The following is a 21,570-nucleotide window of genomic DNA, read 5'->3' on the forward strand; positions in this document are numbered from 1 at the left end:
GCATGTGGCTTCAAACACATTCATCCCCACCACTCTCTGCCTTGACTTTCAATGCACACCTTGCTGCCTCACACTGACACCATTAGGCATTATGTTGACCTGTCAGTTTTGCCAGTCAATGTAGGATTGAGTGTTTCCATGGTAACCTTTGGTGTCCATCAGCTCTGACACAGTGCACGTGATGTTAATGCACAATGCTGCACTGAGCTTCCCGTTTGCAGGCTGAGCTATATTCAGAATGCCTGTGTCATTTATTCCCTTTTGTCAGCGATACTGTGCAAGTAAAAAGTACAATTTTTTCTCTCTCTGTGGTAAACCTGGAAATGCATTCTTACACCCCTCTGGCTAGTTTTCATGCTTTGTTACCTGGCTTTCTAATTCAACCTGTTCTTTTTGCCTCCCGTGCCATTTGTCTCACTGTAGGTAAAAGTGATGATGCGTATTTGCCCATCACTGGAGGCTACGGACTCATCGGAGTCTCAGTCCTTCTTAAAAGTGGACAGCAGGAAAAAGCAAGTAACCCTCTACGATCCCGCATCCAGCCCGCCGCACTCCAGTTCAGGACACAGGCGCTCCGCCACTGTTGCTGTCCCAAAGATATTCGCCTTTGATGCTGTTTTTACCCAGGATGCCTCACAAGTAAGTCAATATATGTTGCTTGTGTATGTGTCTGAGTTGTTTTGAAGGTGAAGTAGGCTGCCTTTTTTCCTCTCAAGGGCAAAGGGACATCTTAAGGCTGACAGGGAGTGGTCAGGGGCTTAAGAAAAAATGCTGTTCTTGGGTCAGGGGGCGCTCTTACCAGTATGGGCCTAACAGCTGGGCCTTTTAAGCCCTGTGGGGAATGATTTGAATCCACGCTCCTTCCATACAGCCGCTATATCTAATCTCAGCCCTTTGGCGAGCATACCTACTGACATGAAAGACAAAAGGTCACACATGTTTACTATACGGTGCAACACTTTTTACCCTGGCACTGATTAAAACACACTGTTATTTTGCACTCCAAAAGTTGCCCATGGAGCAGGGAGGTTTACATTTAATACGTCAGCAAATAAGAATATTACCGCTTAAAGGCTAGTGAGCGATCCTGCATCATTCCCTCTACTTGAAGCGAGTGTTTGCCTAAGTAAGCTGCTGATAGTTTAAGCCTAAAACGTTTTTCACTGTAGAGCTGAGGCCAACACGCTCGATAGTGCCGCTGGGACAGCGCTGCTGGTGGCTAACTGTATCAGCAAGCTGCTGTGCTGTTACAGGCCTTGTTTGCTGTATGATGAATGGGAGGGTTGGTGGTGGGGGGGGGGCTCTGCTGCACAAGCATTGCCCCAGAGGATCCACGCTGAAACAGACTGCAAAAATGAGTTACACGCCGAAGCATGTGCACATGCCAGAGCAATAAAAAACATAGAAGCCATTCATGTGATTCGGATTAGCAATGTCCTATAAATGTTTATTTAAAAGCCTACCTATGGATGTATTGTTCTTTGTGTGTCGGCTTGTCTCGTACGTGGCTGTAAATTGAGTGTTAATGTTGTTCCACAGGCTGAGGTGTGCTCAGGGACAGTAGCAGAGGTCATTCAGTCAGTGGCGAATGGCGCAGATGGCTGCATCTTCTGCTTTGGCCAAGTTAAGCTTGGTAAGATACTCCCCTTGCAAGGAAACACACCCTTTTTAGCTGGAAACAACCGTCACTGTTTGTGTGTCCTGCCCACAGTTGGTTTATTGGTGCACGGGGCTGGTTTGAGTATCAGGGCTCCACCTCGCTTTCAACCGAAAAGTGGGCTATTTGACCAGACTGGTTAACATAAAGTGACACCATATCAAACCAACTATCCAACCAGCTTGATGATCGTAGAAAACATATGTATTTGCCATTTTTAAATCTTTCCCAGAAAGGTAAATGGAAGTAATATAAGCTTGGACACAATATGTATAACGTGGACTGTTACGACCAAACTGAATAAAATGCAGCGAAATTAAGAGTGGGAAGAAGGAAAAATAACAAGAAAAATGTTTTGAAAATAAACTTGTAATATTACAGTGTTAATTGTTGAATGTCAAGCTGGCCAAGTGGTTATGATGGTTGTTTTAATGTCACATTTTTATTTGTTAAATCATTGTTTTATAATATAACATTCTCATAACTTCTTATTACGACTCATTTTTTGTCTTTTTTTTTTTAAGTTTTGCCCTAATGTCCTCAGACTTTAATGTCCTCCTATTTACACCTCATGTTGACAGGCAAGACATACACCATGATTGGCAAAGACAGCTCGACTCAGACGCTAGGTGTCGTGCCCTGCGCCATCTCCTGGCTCTTCAAGCTCATCAACGAGCGCCAGGAGAAGACGGGCGCTCGCTTCTCCGTCCGTGTGTCAGCGGTGGAAATCTTCGGCAAAGACGAGGAGCTGAGGGACTTGCTGTCTGAAGTGTCGACTGGGAACCTGCAGGAGGGCCAGTCTCCTGGCATCCACCTGAGAGAGGATCCCATTTGTGGCACTCAGGTGAGAAATGTTCCGCCTCTTCACACTCTTGTGGTTGAGCTTGCTTTCTTCTTCTGTGGGTAGTACACCTTGTCTGTTTGCATATTAAAACTATTCTCTTCATGATCATCTTCATTCAAAAATGCTAGTTTTAGCTTGTTTTGTGTTTTTAGTCCCCAAGGTACTGTAGTCTGTCTAACGCAAACTCGCATGCCTTTTGCTTTAGATTTCCACCAAAGCCATCTGTGGTATTGATGGCTTTCTACTTACCTTTGTATTGACTCTCTTGTCAGCATCCATCAGCATCTACTGCATGTGTATGTGTGTGTGTGTGTGTGTGTTAACACATAAGCCTTCTAAGCACAATAGAAGTATTGTCGAGGGATGGCGCTGGTTGAAAAATCACTCACAGGTGTTGCTGTCAGATGTTTGGGTGAATGTTTGTGCCCTCACTTCAAAGACAGCTCTTCTTCCTTTTAGCAGCCACATGGAGGTTCCCTTCCTCTCTCTCACCCACATCATTATCATCACATTCATGGTGAAGGGCTTACCTCTGTTTCCTGCTGCACCATTACCTCTGCTAATCTTACTCCCTCTGTGCACATATCTGCTGGTTTAATTGCCCCTGAGACCCAATCTAATGGCCAAGGAATATGTGTTGGGGTCCAATTAAGCACTTGCCCTCTTTGCCGTCTTCTTCCCTTTTCAGACCTGTTCTTTTCCTCAAGCACCATGTGGTCTCTTTTGCTCAGCCCTCTTTCTGACATCCTCCTACCCCCAAACCCCTTTGCAGCTTCAGAACCAGAGTGAACTTCATGCCCCAACCGCCGAGAAGACAGCCTTCTTCCTGGACGCTGCCGTATCTGCCCGCAGCACCAGCCGGGCCGATGCGGATGAGGAGGAGCGACGCAACTCCCACATGTTGTTTACGTTGCACATCTACCAGTACCGCATGGAGAAGACTGGCAAGGGAGGAAGTTAGTGTCATTTCTACTGCTATTCCACAACTTCCTGGCATACCAAATTACAAATTTGGGTCCTCCCTAGGACCTATACTCACTAAGATATATCATATATTGCCACAGGATGCTCCAATTAATGCAGCTGTTCATTTATAGTCGCCAGTTGTCTGTTCTACAAAAGCAAATAACCATCAAAATTAGTGCCGGTTCAAAAATAATGGCATTAAAAGCTGTCTGTAGGCAAACTCCCGATGTTTTTTTATTAGCTTAACAGGATGAGAAGTCCAGTATCACAAGTGCTCAGCATCTACCTCTGCATGCACTTTAAAATGTTGCTTGCGCTACTCAGCTGTTGGTGTGAAACTCGCGCATGGAACACTTGGTGTATTAAACTCATCATAGGTATTAATGCTGACTGAGCAGTTAGCGCCTTACCACTGTTACAACATTAGTTCTATTCCTGTGTTGTGCAATGTAATTCATAAATTACCTTGTGGAGAGCTGCATTTTCTTTTCCACTTTCTCATGCACTTCAAATCATTGTTACAGTTATAATGAGTTTCAAATTTGAGAAATAACAGCGTCTGTCCAATTAACTCATGTTCTCCTTGCGCTTGAAATAAATAAACGTCCCTGCTTTAGAGACAGGATTTACTATATACTGTACAGAAATGAAAGATAACGATGAAAGGAGACATTAATTTACTTCTGTAAACATGATTCAGAAAGTCATTTGCCATGAAAGATGTTTGCCTGCTTACAGTACTTTAGTTTGACCTTTAGCAGCAATCATCAGTGCATTGCTGCGTGTTTTGTGTAGCTCCACACAGTATTTTCCAAACTTCAATGTAGTCTCTTTGTTTTTATGTGTTACTAAAATAGTGGGAGCCTTCATTCATTCAGTGTGGTAGTCAGCAGTCTAGTCTGGCCTGTGCTGTGTCACCCCTGAGATCATGTAATAGTGCATGAGGAACTTTGCAGCCATGATGCATCTGTGCTTTACTCACTCGATTCCCCTTCTGCCCTCCCAGTGTCTGGCGGACGGAGCAGGCTGCACCTTATCGACCTGGGGAGCTGTGAAAAAGTCCTTAGCAAAAGCCGAGACGGAGGGGGCGGCGCTTGTCTTTCTCTGAATGCGTTGGGAAACGTCATCATGGCTTTAGCAAATGGAGCAAAACACGTACCTTACAGGTGAGAAATACCCCGTTAATCACAGCTGCTGCAAAACTGTATTCCAAATGTAATTGTATCTGGCAAGTCCCAGTTTGTAGCATTAGCCTGTCACATATGCGTGTACTTCTATTCTATCAGTTTGTTGAATTAGCTTTTTATGGCAGCCTTGTACATGTTGATAATATATTACTGTATTTTATACTAAGTGAGGCTTGGAAAGATATACTCTATGCACTTTTTTTTCAAGAACTCAAAATGCTTCTTTCTGAGGGGATTTCTGAAGTCATTTCAGTTCCCTTTAATTCCACTGTGATATATGGCAGTGCTGTTTGCTAATAACAGTGCATAACTCCTGCAGGGACAGCAAACTGACAATGTTGCTGAGGGAGTCCCTTGGCAACATAAACTGTCGAACCACTATGATCGCCCACATCTCAGATTCTCCCATCAACTACGCAGACTCGCTCACCACGATCCAGCTGGCATCTCGCATTCACCGCATGCGGAAAAAGAAAACAAAGGTAACCGGCATCAATGATAAAATGTAGCGATAATGAACTGAAAGATTTAAGGGATTCTAGGCATTAATTGTGCATTTTTACAACAGCAACACATACATTTAGCAAGTTACTTGGTTATTATTCAACATGTCACTATCCCTGTAATAATTATCTTCCATTTCATGAATAATCAATACAGAATCATTGTTATTAAACATGAAAGTGTTGCTGTCACACTACGTAATGTAATTTGCCTGATATCCTTAAATGTGTTTTCCTCCTGTAATTCTGGAGCTATTAAGAAAATGAATGTGTTAATGCCGCAGCAAATGAAAAATTATCTGTGCAGTAAGTCTGGAGGTAGTTTTCTCTGCTCCTCAACGCATAATCGTGTAATCAATACCACTGCCTGAGGAATTGTGGAATGCATTCTTTGGTCTTAGGGAAATACGTGCTCCAGATAATTAGGCAGAATGACAGCATGCATTTGTTCACTAACAGTTCCAGGCTAGGATAAGCGGCATAGAAAACGGATGGCTGGATGGACGGTTGCAGGCTTAATTACAATGCAGTCCACACACAGAAATTCATAATAATGACATTCATTTTTATGTGAGTATTAATGTGCACTTTTAACCTTTAGATAAACATTGACTGATAATTCCGCAGGAATTAATTTTGCCCTAATCTTGTCCAGAGATTGATTTTATCCTGGGAATTGATATACCAGTCAACTGGTTTCGTAGAAAGACCAGATTGCCACATGAATATTTTAGAAGATGGACTCAGTAAACTGCCATCCTTTAATGAGATTGTCTTGAAGACATATGTACCTCTTGCTTTTACTCTGCTTTGCAGTATGCATCAAGTTCATCTGGAGGGGAAAGTTCCTGTGAGGAAGGGAGGATCCGTCGGCCACCTCACCTCAGGCCCTTCCACCCTCGGACCGTGGCCCTGGACCCGGATCTGCCCTCCCTGCTCAGTGACCCAGACTACTCTTCCAGTAGTGAACAGTCATGTGATACTGTCATATACGTGGGCCCTGGGGGGGCTGCCATCTCGGACAGAGAACTCAGTGACAATGAAGGGCCCCCTGCCTTTGTTCCCATTATCCCCTCCCTCAACAAGAAAAGGACGGCAAAAGACGGCCCCTTAGACAGAGACCAATTCTTTAAATGCAACACATTCGCTGAGCTGCAGGAGAGACTGGAATGTATTGATGGCAGTGAAGAACCTGCAGCATTTGTTGGTGAGGGCAAACGAAGCCAGGCAAGCCCTAAGACGGAAAAATCTAAGGAGAGCGGAGGCGCTGTTTCACCAAAGACTATTGCAAGTATCACTTGCAACCAAGATGGCATCTCACCCAAACAGTCTCTTAAATCTGTTGCTGTGCAGCCACTTTGCAGCCCTGGCACAAAACCCAAAGTTGACATTTCAACTAGGCAACCTGCAGAATGGAAACCATCTGATTCTGTTCCAAATGTGTGCAGAACAAGTGCAGATGGAGAGAGGAACTTGCTTTCAGAAAACGTGAGTGCTGATAAACTGTCAGCTGCTACAACAACTGATCCTGAACCAGTTGTAAGGGAGAAGGTGTACTTCAACAGGAAAGCTTCCAGTAAAGAAAATTCAGAAAAGGAGGCGCGATCAAACACTAGAATGCCTCCAGTAGGAATGAGCCACCAAGCTGTGAAAACGAGGGATCCTTGCTCTTCCCCAATTCTCCGAGCTCCAGTGGAGGTTTGTCAGGTGCGCTCCACCTTGCGGGAAAGATGTCTTGATCGGGACATCCTTAGAGCTACTGTCACCCTGCAGCAGCCTGTGGAGCTGAATGGAGAGGACGAGCTTGTGTTCACTGTGGTGGAGGAATTGTCGATAGGCAGTATTGTTGATAAGGGCCGGCCATCCAGCATTATCAGCTTTAACAGTGATTGCTCTTTGCAGGCACTTGCCTCAGGCTCCAGACCAGTCAGCATCATTAGCAGCATCAATGATGAATTTGATGCCTACACGTCATCTGTCGGAGGATCTGATGTGAACATTGCATTGGTCACACCACCACAGGAAGGAGCAATGGAGTGTATAGATAGCAGGGGTTCATCTATCAGCTCTTGGCTTAGCGAAGTTAGTGTGTGCACCCTGGAGAGTGAAGGGGCTCAGTCTTCTGATGTCTTTCTTCCACCAGGCAAGCGCATGGGACCAGAAGCCACCTTTAATTTCGATTCCCTTGACATGTTCCATTGTGTTTCATCTCCTAGAGATGCCAAGAATTCCTTGAATGACAGCGGATTTAGTTTTTCTGAACAGGACAGTGACAGTGCTGCCTCAAGCAAACTATCCTTGACAAAGTGCCCACCATCTCCGGATTCAACCAAAGGATCCCTCAGATTTCCATCAAAAATAACAAAAGCCCATTCACTTAGCTCCTCGCTTCCACAAAGTTCTTCCATAGCTCACTCCAGTCTTCCAAGGAAGGTGAAACCTACCTCATCCCTCTCCAGTAGTAGCAGTAGCAGCAACAGCAGAGAGGCAAGACAAGAGGCTAAGCAGGAAAGTCTGTGGCAGCGTGTAGACAACCACCCACAACCTCAGCCTTCTGACTCCAGCAACACCAGCAGGTTTGTCAGAAATCCCCCCAGCGGTGTCTCTTCAAGCAAAATATCCAACAACTGTAACAGTGCACCTCGACCATTGAAGGTGCATGGGTCTACCTCATCCCAAAGGGTGGTTGATGGATGTGAGAAGTCGACCAGTAAGAAATCTGATCCTCCCAGCAGGATGCCCCAGCTGAGAAGAGGAGCCACCACTCTAGGAACAGTGCCAGTTATCCATTCCTCAGTGGACTACAAGGGAGCCCAAGATGTCGCAGCAGCTCCAAGCCTTAAGTTCTCCTCTCTCGGGAAAAACAACAAGGCTAATTCACAGAAATCAAGTAATCTACCCAGACCTGGTTGTACATCCCCTCCACCGCCACCAGTGAGAAAGTCCAGTCTTGACCAAAAGACTAAGATCCTGCTGCCCCAAAGTGCCTTAAAGTCAGCATATGGGGAGGCAGCTAGGAGCTTTGGAGCGAGGGCAGCTGTATCGGAGGATGAGATTGAGGTTTGTCACAGAATGGATTCCACTAGTTTAAAAACCTCCAGCCTCAAAGGTGAACATAATGTCAGAGTTACTTCTAGTATGAAGCCCAGAGGGACAAGAGGTGAGGCTGGACATCATTTTGGTAGTCAAATGTCCTTGGAGCGGTGTGAAAGCCTCTCTCTGTCTAGCCCCAGACTTGGACTTAGTAGGGAAAACAGCGGTTCAAGTCTGGGGAGCAGTAGTAGCGGTAAAGTCGGCAAATCGATACCAAGATTTGGTATTCCTAATTCTTCAAGTTCCCCTATTGCTACCTGCCCATCATCCCCAGGTGGGGGAACTATAAGCAAAACTGGTCAGGTCAAAGCATCAGGAAATCCTCGAGCATTAGGAGCAATCAATAGCAGCAAAGCACGCTCACTGTCAGCCAACAGTTCCAAAGGCCTGAGCTCCTCCACCAAATCTTTGACTACTTCTGGGACTAGAAATACCAATGCCAATCTTCCACCTTCTGGCAGAACTTCAGCTCCTCGGACCACTGCTGCTGTCAGTAACAAGCCCGGGAGAGGGACTATCATGGGCACAAAGCAGGCCATACGAGCCGCCAACAGCCGTGTGAGTGAACTGGCAACAGGCAGCATGTCAGGCAAAGCCGTCAGAGGTTCTGGAGATTCGGACAGCGGGAACGACAGTGGCGTAAACGTGGGTGATGACAAATCCCACGTTGCCATGCTACCCTCTCCATACAGCAAAATAACAGCACCTCGGCGGCCCCAGCGTTACAGCAGTGGTCACGGCAGTGACAACAGTAGTGTGCTGAGTGGCGAGTTGCCTCCCGCAATGGGCCGCACAGCCCTTTTCTATCACAGTGGTGGCAGCAGCGGATATGAGAGTATGATCCGTGACAGTGAAGCTACAGGGAGTGCTTCTTCTGCCCACGACTCTATGAGCGAGAGTGGCTTGTCCTCTTCAGGCAGAACAAGGAGCTCCAAATGTCCCAAGAAGAGAGCAACTGGTGAGAAAACCATATACATTTTTTTAAAGTTTTACTTTTGTTGGAAACGTATTACTATAACAATATAGCCGTCGTTCATGCTCCATTATCCAGGAAGGCTCTTTATCCTTTCCTTTCCATTATCCTTTCTTATTACAGCCACAAATTGGTATTTCATTGTATTTTCCTCTCCCCTGATTCAGTCCCATACATTATTCATACATATATGGGAAAGCGGTGATGAATGTTTCACAAAAAGACAACTCAAACATTTGATGACTGGGTTAGATGAATTGAATATGAGCGGTAGGGACTCACTTCAGGTTTTTTTATAGTCCAGTACATACAAGCCTTGGTATTCAGGGCTTACACATAACCCCAGAATATTTTCTGTCCTTGAACCTGCAGCATAGTAACTCATGAAAAGTCCATAAATATGCAGCCAGCAGCACTAGCCCAGCCTTGCATCACTTGAAGCTCATACATATTTACCCACATATCCCAACAAATACTAATGCATGCCTCAAATATAACGTGTGTGTTTATGTGCGTGCATTTGTAGGCTTCCAGAGAAGACGTCTAATCCCTGCGCCCCTGCCAGACACCTCTTCCCTGGGGAAGAAAGTAGGCACAGCAGGCCAGTGGGTCGACTTGCCCCCTATGTCAGGAACACTGAAGGAGCCTTTTGAAATCAAGGTCTACGAGATCGATGATGTGGAACGCCTTCAGAGACGACGTCAGGAACAAGCTATAGAGGTGTGTGGCGGGTCATTCCTGACATGTTCTACATGGCGATGCGTCGTGCCGACCTTGTCACGGATCATATAGCGTCTGGGTCCCCCGTCAAGCCGACTTGCTAAGCCTTAGCAGTATTTTGCATCAACAACAAGTTATGGGAATGTCTTAGCTCACTTCTTCCCAGTTTTTATTTAAAGGCCGAGACAGGAATAACGTCTGACGTCTGACCTTCAGTCAGCTCGGTGGCCAATCCCCCAGCGACGATGTCAGTCCAGAGATTCTACCAACTCAGAATTTTGACTCTCCGGGAATGTCAAGAGTTCTGCAGGCAATTACTAACGGGCTTTAAATGATATATGGACTGTTCACAGTGGCGAGAGTGAGGATAATGATCTTGTTAGAAATAGTTGAAGAATGTGCAATGACGGCAAGGACCCAAGGCTCAATCAGCTCACCACTCATCGCTGATTGCTTTTTATAGCTCCTCTTCTGTGGATCATTGACTGCTCCCATAGGTTTAACACAGCCAGGAAAGGATGTGTTAACTTATTAATTATGTTTGATTTCCTTTTAATTAGTTAGCGATTTATACTTTCTCCACTTCTCAATTTTAATTTCTATACTTACCACAGTAAAAATGATACATTATATTACAACAGAATATTAACATTGTAAATTTGCCTTTTTTATTTCCAGCAACCATTCCAGGATGTTGACAAGGTGAGGAAATTTTTGGCTGAAAACCCAATCGCTTCTATTTAATGTATATCTACATTTACATTTTTTCGCCCATTGGTATTCAAATAGGGCCTGCTGTATTTTAACAATAAATTGAAGATACTGGAGAGAAGGCAACAGCAAGTAAAAGAACTGAAATCCAAGCATGAGGTGTTGATGGAGGAGCTGGAGGACACCAAAGCCCGGCTGATGATGGATCCCAGCAAGTGGACTGGAGAATGTAAGTAACATTTTTTGGTGTTTTCTTTCTCACTATCGCTATATCATCATCTGACATTTCAGTCTTGTTTTTTTGTGAGCAGTCGATGTGGACCAGAGTTTGGATAAAGATTCTCTGGAGTACCTGGAGGTGTTGGCGCGGGTCACGGAGGAGCTGGAGATTTGTGTCAACTTGTGCAAGTCGCGAGTCATGATGGTGACGTGCTTCGACATCAGCAGCACGCCAACAGCCGCCGCTCAGGAGGGACCACGGGAAGTTGAAGTCTGAGGACGAGTGAAAGTCGATGCGAAAGTGAAAAAGCAGAGGATGGTTAAATGTAGCAGCCCCTTCACGGATATTGTGACGAAGAATCCCGAGATGACGAGGGAACGTGTCTTTGCATGAAAACAGGAAATCGTAACCACTTTGCTACAGTGCCTCGTTGTCCAGGACATGTTTAACGGCGGCGAAACGAAACGTGAGCACAAATGCCTTGAGGGTACAGCAGTGGCCGTCACTTACTCGAAAGTCAGTGAACACCTGGAAGTGCCTTTTTGTATTATCATTGTTTTCATTTGGTGCAGGTATCTTAAACATACCTAAGCAAACACTGAACATAATGCTTTTAAAGAAAAATATTTTATATTGAATTGTAAAGTGTATTTATGATTATGTGGTGTGTACAAATCTCACTCAAAGGGGGGTAAATAAAGAGGAAAAAAGAAAAAAAAAAGCAATAAGCTAATGTTATTGCGCTCCCAGACTTTGCCTTTTTATCTTATTTGAAACCTCAGTCAGCATGTTTTCATGTTCATTCAGCCTCTTGCGCCTTACGTTAACTCTGCTTTTGTAGTTGTCTCTCTGTTCCACCTGGACTAGGTTCTCTCATCAAGGATGCATTTGCTGTTGTCTCTCCTCGCTTGCCAGCTGGAGCACGGAAGCTCGCAAGGTGGAGTGAATGTTTTATTTGTCCCTCCAGTTGCCTTGATCACAATGAGTCTCAGTGGATGCACTAAGGCAGAGCAGCACTTACAGAGGTGCTCGTCCATGTTTATACATGGGCGCCCAAAAAGGAGAAATGAAGCCAAAACATATCAATCAGAGAGCCACTGTGATGGACAGTTAGTGTTCATGTTCTCTTTGGTGCCTCCACATGTGCTCATGTAACCCTTTTTTATACAAGCCTACAAGAATAGCGTGACATGGGGGTCTAACTATACAATGTCAAAGAAAAGAGGCACAGAGGAGTAAGCACAAATCTGCCTGTTGTTGAGTTTTTGTTTGTTTATAGCCGAGCCTCAGCTCTATGCATTCCAACACTTTTTTACTGAAACTACTGTCAGACTATCATTACTGACTTGAAGAACAGCAGCAAAGTCTGGCCGTTTTGCCCTCTTATTTATTTTTTTGCATGTCAGCAAGTTATAAATGGCGTGCTACTCCATCATTGCTACTTTGTGCAGAATAACTTTGTGCGAGTAAGAGCAAATGATATTATTTAGCAACGCCAGTCATCTGGAGCGACAAAGAGAGAACAAAGACGATCACTGGAAATGCTTGCGAGGAAAAAGAAACTGGCTTTTTTGTATTACAATAAGAATTTCTTTACTTTGTTCAACAAAGATGTACTCTCTCAGGCCCTCTCTGAAGATGCTGCATGAGATTTTTTAATCATTTTTAGGGATAATTTCTACTCCATTTTTACCATTCTAATTTTTTACAATAACTTCACTGATGTGGGTTTAGGCTTATAAATTAAAAACCTAGTACCAAACCAAGACCTTTTTTCCAAGAAATTATTTTATGTAAGGTCATGTTTCATATCGAAACCCATATTTTCTAATATCTTTGATTTTTGTATTTTCAAACCCTGTGTATAAATGTATGATATGGCAGCTTGTGTTTTACTTTTACAGTATCTGTGAATAAAATACTTCTTCTTACTGATGATGGAATCTTTCATGATTATAATTTTTTAGGGCCCATTAGGGCCCACAGAATTCATGCTTCCCTCAATGAACTGCAGCTCCCCAAGGCCGGCGGCTCTCATGCAGCCCGTTGACAACGCTACCACTACCATAACTGGCAAGACACCGATTTTAGTATGCACTACCAGCTATATAGACAATACATACAATAAGTAACTGTAGCATTTATAATATGACACTGAACTGTCCAATGAATGGCTTCTGATATAAAGTGGCCAACTGTGGCTGTGTTGAGTGTAACAGACACTTAGACACGCTAGCTACGACTGCATCTTGTTGCACTTATGAAGTTGGTGTCTGAGTGGAAACAATCGCAACGGGCTGCGGCAGACGTCTGAGCAAGACCGACGTATCGCAGCCGGCTTTGCCTCAGGGCTCTAATCATTTGCAGAGAGCTTGCTGTTGCTTAAGAAGAGAAATGAGTTCACTGAAAAGTCAGGAGTTCCCCCTCATATTAAACCCATTTTACCTCAACCCAGCTGTAACCCTGCGTTGGAGCTTTCTGCCTAGTCTTAACTTTTTATTCTATAGCAATCTCTGACAGTTCTCTGGCCGTATCATATTTTCCCTTCCCTCGTGTATTAAGTCTTTGTTGCCATTATCGCCTGTTACATTAAAGCGTATAGTAATAGTTGTCTTTGCCTCCTTCACACAAGGAAGGTTTCAATCCTGCTAGTTCAATTCTCATTGATTTGAAAACATTTTTTTCATTTTTGGCCCATCTGCATATTGCATAATCTAATGTCTGTGACGGAATGGCTACTATAAAAAGCCATACTTTTGAGAATAAAGTCAAAATACTGCAGTGAGGACAAGGACAAGGACAAGGTCGTGGGTACAAGCGGCCGAAATGAGTTTTCTTGGTATGGTGGCTGGGCTCTCCCTTAGCGATAAGGGAAACTCGAAGTAGAACAGTTGCTCCTCCGCAATGAGAGGAGACAGATGAGGTTGCTCAGGCATCTAGTCAGGATGCCTCCCGGACGCCTCCCTAGGGAGGTGTTCAGAGCACGTCCGACCAGTAGGAGGAAGACCCAGGATACGTTGGAGAGACTATTTCTCTCAACTGGCCTGGAAACGCCTCAGGATATGCCGGGAGGAGCGAGACAAAGTAGATGGGAGAGGGTCTAGGCTTCTCTGCTTTGGCTGCTACTCCCACGACCCGACCTCGGATAAGCAGAAGAAAATGGATGGATGGATGGATGGATGGATGGATGGATGGATGGATGGATGGATGGATGGATGGATGGATGGATGGATGGAAAAAGTCGTACACTTACAAGAAAAAAGTTCTAAGCCAATTGAATGTTACAAAATATCATGAAAATACAGTAAAAATATTGCACAAATAAAGTTCAAATATTGGGAAAAAAGTTTGAATTTTTCAAAAATAAAATCAGAATATTTTAAGAATAATGCCAATATAAGAAAAAAGGTTTTGCAGCAGTAAAGTAAAATACTAAATTAATGTTGAAATATTGCATATTCACCAAATAGTGAAATTACTATTACCAAGCATAATGTCAGAATGTGATGAAGTCAAAATGTTAAACAAATAAAGTTGAAATATTCCAACAAATAAGTCAGAATACGTGAAAAATTGTGGTCATAATGCCAGAATGATACAAGAAAAAAAGTTGTGATATCATGAGAATAACTTTAAAATACTTCAAGAATAAAGTCATAGCTGAGCAGCAAAGTGATGTAATTTTAAAGAATAATATCGAATAAGTACTAATATAATTGACCTAAATGTATACCATCGTCCCTCACATTACTGCGGTTCGATTATTGCTCCCTTGCTGTAGTGCATTTTTTCAGAAATGAATTCTTAAATGATCGCTGTGTCGTGGTAGACTATTATTAGTGAAAACATAATGAAATACAAGGGACATGTAGTATTCTGGTCAGTAGGTGGCAGTAATGACAAAAATGTAAACATTAACTTACATTACATTTCCTTAACACTGCATGAAGAATGAAAAAAAGTTCTCCTCCTATTCCATGTGGAAGTGGTAAATTTTTGGCTTCTTAAGTTTAGAAGACATACATTTGAGGCTAGCTGGTTAGCTCTCTAGCTTGTTAGCTTGCTAGCCGCCTCAAGTCCAAGTATTGGAGTTGTAATGTGATATAAACACTGAATAATTGGAGTGTAAAGGTGACTATGCGTGTTATTTCATGTCTACAGGGTTCTAATAATAAAACATTGAATCCCCTAGCCGATATTTAACGAGATCGGGTCTGGAACCAATTAACCGGTATAAACGAGGGACGACTGTACCTGCATTACGAATAGGACTGGCATGTCTGACATGATCGAGTGAAGAAAGAGTTCTCCCGTCATTCCAGGTGGCAGTGACAAGTTTTTGGCTTCTTACTTTGTCCTTCTTCCCCACTCTGTTTGAAACACTTTCTTAAAAAAGTAAATTGGAGAGGCTAACTAGTTAGCTCAGTAGCTAGCTCAGTAGTCTCTTATGTCCCTGCGCGACAACACATTGTAAAGAAAGAATAATAGGAGTGTAAAGGTGACTATAAGGGTGTTATTTCATGTCTACTGGGCTCTAGTAATGTTAAAAACTATTTTTAGAACGTCATAAATAGGTTTTCTATGCTCTAACTACGAAACTATTGCATTTACTACTTCACGGAAATTCACTTATCGGTTATTAATTTACTGTGATAAATGAGGGATGACTGCATACGCAACTTTTTTCTGAAGGAAAATGTGACTTTCTATAAATATAATATAATTGAGAGGACGTTTCTTTTCAGTGTGTCCCTCATACTCCTTTGCACATACTGTACTGTTGCTCTCCCAGTCTGTCTGCGTACGTCTTGTTGTTTCAGATTGATGAAAAGAAAAATAGGCTGTATGAAACGTCTCAGTCCTTCTCCTGCACCATGCATCCGCCCCAGGCATTGTTAGTGGTGGTGGTGGTCGCTCAGTTTTGGATTTATGGCTCTGCAGTCCTACAGATTGGTCCGTCTGAAGCAAGCCTGCTCTTTGAAGACGACTCATAAACCTGACCAAATGCTGCCACTTATGCTCAGTAATTAAGGCAAGCTGGCATATAGAAAAGTCTCTAAATTATCAGAGGCCATTTGAAAGATGTGAGTCTGCCTGCGCGCTCGTGCATCAGGGGGGTCGTAACTATTGACTCCTCTAACCCCAAAACAGATTGCATGGGAGACGTGTCCCGCACCCACACGGAAAACTTTTAAGAGCTCCTGAAGCCACAGAGCGCAAATTGTGTAAATTCAGACTGGGTGGCCATACGAGTCCAACAACAGCTCGACTGGGTTTGCGGAATCCCGGCGGTCGTAAATCAGACCAAAGCAATCTATGAAGTGAATGAAATAAAACCTTTTTAGCAACCAGTGTTCACTGATGATTCAACTTAGGTAATGTCTGCTGCGTACGCATGAGCTCATCAAAAACACCGTACTGCTCCATATTTGATATGAATCGTCTCCCGTTTTATCATTGCTGAACAGCCTCACTGATATGGGCCATAATGAGAGGGGTCAGGAGTTCAAATGGTGACCCGCTAGCCTGCTCACTTAATGAGCTTTTCAATGATGAGGTGCATGCAAACACACACACACACACACACACAACCTCCGTGACATGGCTGTATTGTTCTGTGTATAAGCCCGATACTGCCTGCTATGCAATGTTCACATTTTATATTCTGTCAGTATGTGAATCAAACATATAGGTTAGCCTTTCCAAGAGTGCCAAACAGGACTGACCTTGTTGTAGTAATGATGACCCTCATGGAGGACTCTGACGTGCATCGTCTTTGCTTAGAAAGGCCATTTGAAATGCTGTCAGAATACTGATGTACATAGATAATACACAATGAATATTCATGTTTTTAAAGGTTCTACATAATTGAGCAAAGTCCTTGATTATTTCTTTTGTCGGGAAGGTTAGAGTACGCTCCAGTCAGGTTAATGAGACTTCTCTTCGGCTCTTTTTCATTTTTTTTTTTTTTTTTTTTAAGATCAGCAAATTGCACTCAGGAGATCACTTGCCATAAAAATCCATTATTCCCATAGATGGGGCTGGATGGGAAAAAAAAGTAGTTCCTGAGATATAACTGTTAATAGAGTAGTGAAACTACAATTCCAACAGATGGTCAGGCGTCAGGGAGAAGACCTTTTTAATTAGTTTGTCTGAAGAGGTTTCTTCAGCCTCTGCATTAAAGTTTCAGTGGCCACCAGGCAGGTTCTTTGCAGGCTCCCAGCAGCAGCAGTAGTAGTAACAGCAGCCGCCTGGTTGGCTCTGTGCTTCTTCAAGGAGCCCACATACAGCTCAAGGACACCAGGACGTGGCTCTTTTCTCTCTTTAATCTGGTAACTTGCGTTGAGTGAAGGGGTCATGGGCCAAACTCGCAGAGGTCAGACGGTGAAGGCTGGTATGTTTAGGGCCGAAGCCTAGTTAATAGAGATGTGCGGAGCGACACTGAAATATTGATACTTGCGATACCAGATCGTTTTGCTCTAAAATCGATTCTCAAATCAAAATATCGATACTTTTGATACGTCAGTCAGAGTGAGAGGTAATGTATATCATCAACAGGAACACAGTGGAAAGAAACTGAAGGACTGAGATGTTATCTAAATGATACGCGGTTGGTGGGAAGTACATTTTCTTCCGCCTGGGTAAGTGCATAATGTGTAAGCGCATCGGTCAGTCAGATGGCACGTGAATTCTGAATTACTTTTCATTCTTATCATAGTTCTTAATAATTAATAATTTCTTTTAATGGTTTATTATTTTACTTTGCGATTGGCTGGCGACCAGTGTACTCCGCCTGTCGCCCGAAGTCAGCTGGGATAGGCTCCAGCATGCCCCTGCGACCCTAATGAGGAGAAGCGGTATAGAAAATGGATGGATTATGGATGGATTATTTTACTTATTTTCTTCTTTTTTGTTTAAAACACCATTTTCACATACATACTTTTTGTCCTCTCTTTTTGGCTGTTTTTCCTGTCCGTGTCAGCACCACACAAGGTTAGATCTTTTTTGGATGCAGAATATGTCTCGCGTCCCACAAAAGTGCATGTGTGTTGCCCAAAATCTTTATTTTTGCTCTACTGTGAAAATGCTTTTTTTTGCATCTGTAACTTTAATGCCAATGAGCTGTGTTTGTCCACCTCTGTGTCCGACAGGGTGCGTGGCTCCAGGACTGAACTATTATCCACTTGTTACATATACACTGTAACTCTGCATTTGTCCAGTGCAATAGATGCTATATATCACATACAATAATGTAGCATTCAGGAGTGGGACAGCAGGACACGCACATTAGCAATACTAGCATAGCTATGTGAGCTACAATGCTAAAACAGCAACATCATGCTAGGTTAGCCTATTCACTGAACTAAAAACAAATAATAAAATGTCGGCAGAGCTCCAGGATTTATTTTAAGATGTGTGGCAAAGCCTGATTTCTTTTTTTTTTTTTACAAAGCTGTCCTCCAAGAAGTGGTGGGCGTATACACAGGGCAGGCTTATCTAGCTAGGGGTAGGTCAGAGGCGGTCTCATGTCCATGAGGAAGGAGGTTTTTCTTTCATGACATCATAAAAACCCCAAACAAAACTTCAAAACAGACTGTTTGAGCACCTCAAACATTTTATACAGTGTTCCCTCGTTTATCGCGGGGATAGGTTCCCAAAATAGCCTGCAGTAAGTGAAACATGAGAAGTAGCCAACTTTATTTCTTTACCATTATTATATATGTTTTAAGGTTGTAAACCCTCTCACCATACACTTTATACACTTTTCTCAGACAGCATTAACATTTTCTCACATTTTAAACACTCTGAAAGTTCAAATTTCATTTGAGTTTTAATGATCGATTTAGTAGATTCGACACAATAAATGATTAAGTGACTCACGCATATTCATGCTTCGTCCTGGCGCCGTTCGGCTGTAGTATTTTTGTTTCCTTGTTAAAACATATTCCTCCTGCTGTTGTCCTCCTCCTCGTCCTGCTCCTTGAACCGATCATTCATTTAGCCGGTTAGCTTCTTCTTCTTCTCTGCTTTATTGGTGGTTAGCAAGCAGCTCATGCAGTTAGCTAGTTTGCTGGCGACGGCTCCAAGGAGATTGATTGACAGTGGTCTAAAGCCAATCAGGACGGCGAACACAATGGGCGTGTTCTCCCTTAGCCAAGAAGGACTGTTGTGACTCTAAATTTGGCCGCCTATTGTCTGCTGCGGGTTCCTAATATGCTCCTACGGGCACAGGCATAGATAGACGCCGTATCGAGAGCTGAGCCGTACATCAACGTCGCCACCATATTGGATGTGTCACGGCTGCTGTAAATGAATAAAAGTACATGTACTTCCTTTCATAAAGCGCCTTTCATGCCTCTCATTTGTACATTCATCATCGAGTGTGTTTGTCTACTGCTGCTATACGTCAACGTCACCGCACTAATATTCTTGGGAAACAGTTAGGCACCAAGATCAATGCATTTGATCTTCTCAAATTTTTGGTGCCTAACTTTTCCCAAGTATATTATGGCGGTGACGTTGACGTATAGCAGCAGTAGACAAACCCACTCGACGTGAGGATACAACACCCTCTGCTGGTAGCAGTAGTAAATACAATAACAGACACGCAACAGAGCACTGACAGATCGCTTTAATACACCACAAGGGCGCAGAACACAGTGCGCCTTCATATGCTGTTAAAAAAAAATGCGCAAAATTGCATATAGTCGCAAAACAGCGAATGTTACATGCTATGTCAAAGTCAATTTTTTCCATAATAGGGGACTTTTAAGGGCTGATAGCTTTCTCGTCACATCGGTGATTTGCAGCAAGTTCAGCTTGTGTTCACCCCATCACCAAACAAACTTCACCAAAGGTCAAATGGATCACAACATAATAGAGTGAAAATCAAAATACAAATGATAAATAACACAGACTTTGGCAATTACCAATGACACTTTTCAACCAATTTTCTCATGCTAATTACTGATGACTTTGTCTGGATGACACGCTGTCCTCTGCCAAGGTTCTCTAGTTCTTTCATGTTGCCCTCACTCACACTTTGTAATGAGGTGCTTTCATTTGCACACGCGCATGATGATAATCTTTGTCTTGCATTGCAGCACTGAAGGCTCCTCTTCATTGTTAGTGTACAGTGAGACGGTGCATTGTCTCATCAGACGGTTTCATGCGCAATGCAGTGCTGACAGCACAAATCCAGCCTTTGTATTCCCTCTCGGTCTCCCAGCTTCGGTGCTTGATTGGTGCAGGTTGCTGGCAGGAGGCTGTCAGTGGTTGCGACGGCTGACGTGGAATATATACTAGTGAAGAGGTTAATTACACAATGTTTAAGTCCCTCCTTCCCCTCACCATCCATACTGATGTCAATCACGTCCTAGTAACTGGAAAATCAAATGTAGGATAGCAGTTCTATATGGTGGCAACAGTTGTTGATGGCAGCTTGTCTGGCAGGAAGCGTGTATTCTCCTGTTTGCCTATTTGAGTTGGTTGGCAGGAAGGTACATTACCCCTCTATTTTATTATGCCAACAATGTTGGAGAGCCTGGTCACACTGTTGGTCTGCACAAACTGTACCATTTGCTCTGCTAGCACGGTTCGTTTAGTCAAGTGTGAACGCAGTCCACTGAATCCAACCAGACCAAACAGGTGGGTTTAGACCGCCTGAAGCCTGAATACCGACTGCAACAACGCACCAGAACACTGGATATGATGGCACCAAATGCACCCAAAACCAGGCGATGGTTCGCAAAAACAAACAAAAGGCTGAGTAAAAATAACCCAAAAATATGTAAGCCCAGAAGCATAAATACAAGGGTGAATGTACCCTTAAACGCACCCTTAAAGATGACAAAATAGGGGGTATTTGTCAAGTACAGACAAACCTCTACTCCCAGCATTGCTTGTTTATTCAGCCATCTTGGCATCTTATCACATACCCAACACCAAGACCCTATACTGTACACACTGCAACACTCGTGGTGTCCGAAAGTCTGTTTATCCCTGATGTCTGTTATAAGTAGAAGAATTTGTAATATTGTCTTAATGTTATGAGCAAAAAGTGCTTGTTTTGTAAATATCACGTGTTTTGGGCTGCATGTGCATTGTTTGGGGTGTTTCCTGTGATTTCCAAGTGTCCACGAATGCAGCAGCAACTTGTGCCTGAGGAGGTACGTGATGCACCTGAATGCAATCTTCTTGGAGAAGAGCTAGCTGAACACTGGTAGCAGTTTTGCTAGTTTGAGCCTGCGTCCCACATGAAGCAAGAATTGTCCATCATTTGTGTGCCTCAACCAGGTGAGTTTTATGATTATGTTGTGCATTGGGAGTGTTTGCTGTTCATGATTTAAGCTGTGTTGTGATTAAGTGTGCACTTCTGAGCCATGTGCTTGTAATTGTTTGCTAACTGGGCTCAGTGACTAGCATGTTTGCTCTCACTTGTGTTTATCTCTTAGGATGAATGGATACGTGTACTGTGCATGCATTTATTTGTGTCGTGTGAGTGCTATTGGTGTGCTTTACTTTGCATTGCTTGTAATTTCATGTGTTCCTATTGTTTAAACCACACTTACAACCTTTGGACACACACACCTCTTAGGACAAAATCCACTCCTTTGGACAAACCCAAGCTCATCTGAACTAACGCACATATACTGTACAGTACATTCCTAAAAGAGCCCATCCACCTTCACCTTCA

General features: G+C 43.4%; 1 protein-coding gene across 6 annotated transcripts in view; it reads left to right on the forward strand.

The window, feature by feature from the left end:
* Window positions 1–12,819, forward strand: part of kif26ab (kinesin family member 26Ab) — a 76,401-nt gene extending 63,582 nt beyond the window's left edge. For 4 of the 6 annotated variants that reach the window (XM_054796577.1, XM_054796579.1, XM_054796580.1 and 1 more), the window contains 11 exons: window positions 424–639; window positions 1,540–1,633; window positions 2,239–2,501; window positions 3,274–3,457; window positions 4,474–4,633; window positions 4,974–5,136; window positions 5,974–9,208; window positions 9,750–9,943; window positions 10,622–10,645; window positions 10,733–10,883; window positions 10,966–12,819. In XM_054796577.1, coding sequence (XP_054652552.1) covers window positions 424–639; window positions 1,540–1,633; window positions 2,239–2,501; window positions 3,274–3,457; window positions 4,474–4,633; window positions 4,974–5,136; window positions 5,974–9,208; window positions 9,750–9,943; window positions 10,622–10,645; window positions 10,733–10,883; window positions 10,966–11,150 — 4,869 coding nt within the window. In that variant the 3' untranslated portion in view covers window positions 11,151–12,819. The remainder of the gene's footprint in view (window positions 1–423; window positions 640–1,539; window positions 1,634–2,238; window positions 2,502–3,273; window positions 3,458–4,473; window positions 4,634–4,973; window positions 5,137–5,973; window positions 9,209–9,749; window positions 9,944–10,621; window positions 10,646–10,732; window positions 10,884–10,965) is intronic. The other 2 variants (XM_054796582.1, XM_054796581.1) reach the window with 1 other exon arrangement.
* Window positions 12,820–21,570: the final 8,751 nt, after the last annotated feature.

The sequence above is a fragment of the Dunckerocampus dactyliophorus genome, chromosome 13, assembly GCF_027744805.1.
Source record: "Dunckerocampus dactyliophorus isolate RoL2022-P2 chromosome 13, RoL_Ddac_1.1, whole genome shotgun sequence".
NCBI lineage: Eukaryota > Metazoa > Chordata > Actinopteri > Syngnathiformes > Syngnathidae > Dunckerocampus > Dunckerocampus dactyliophorus.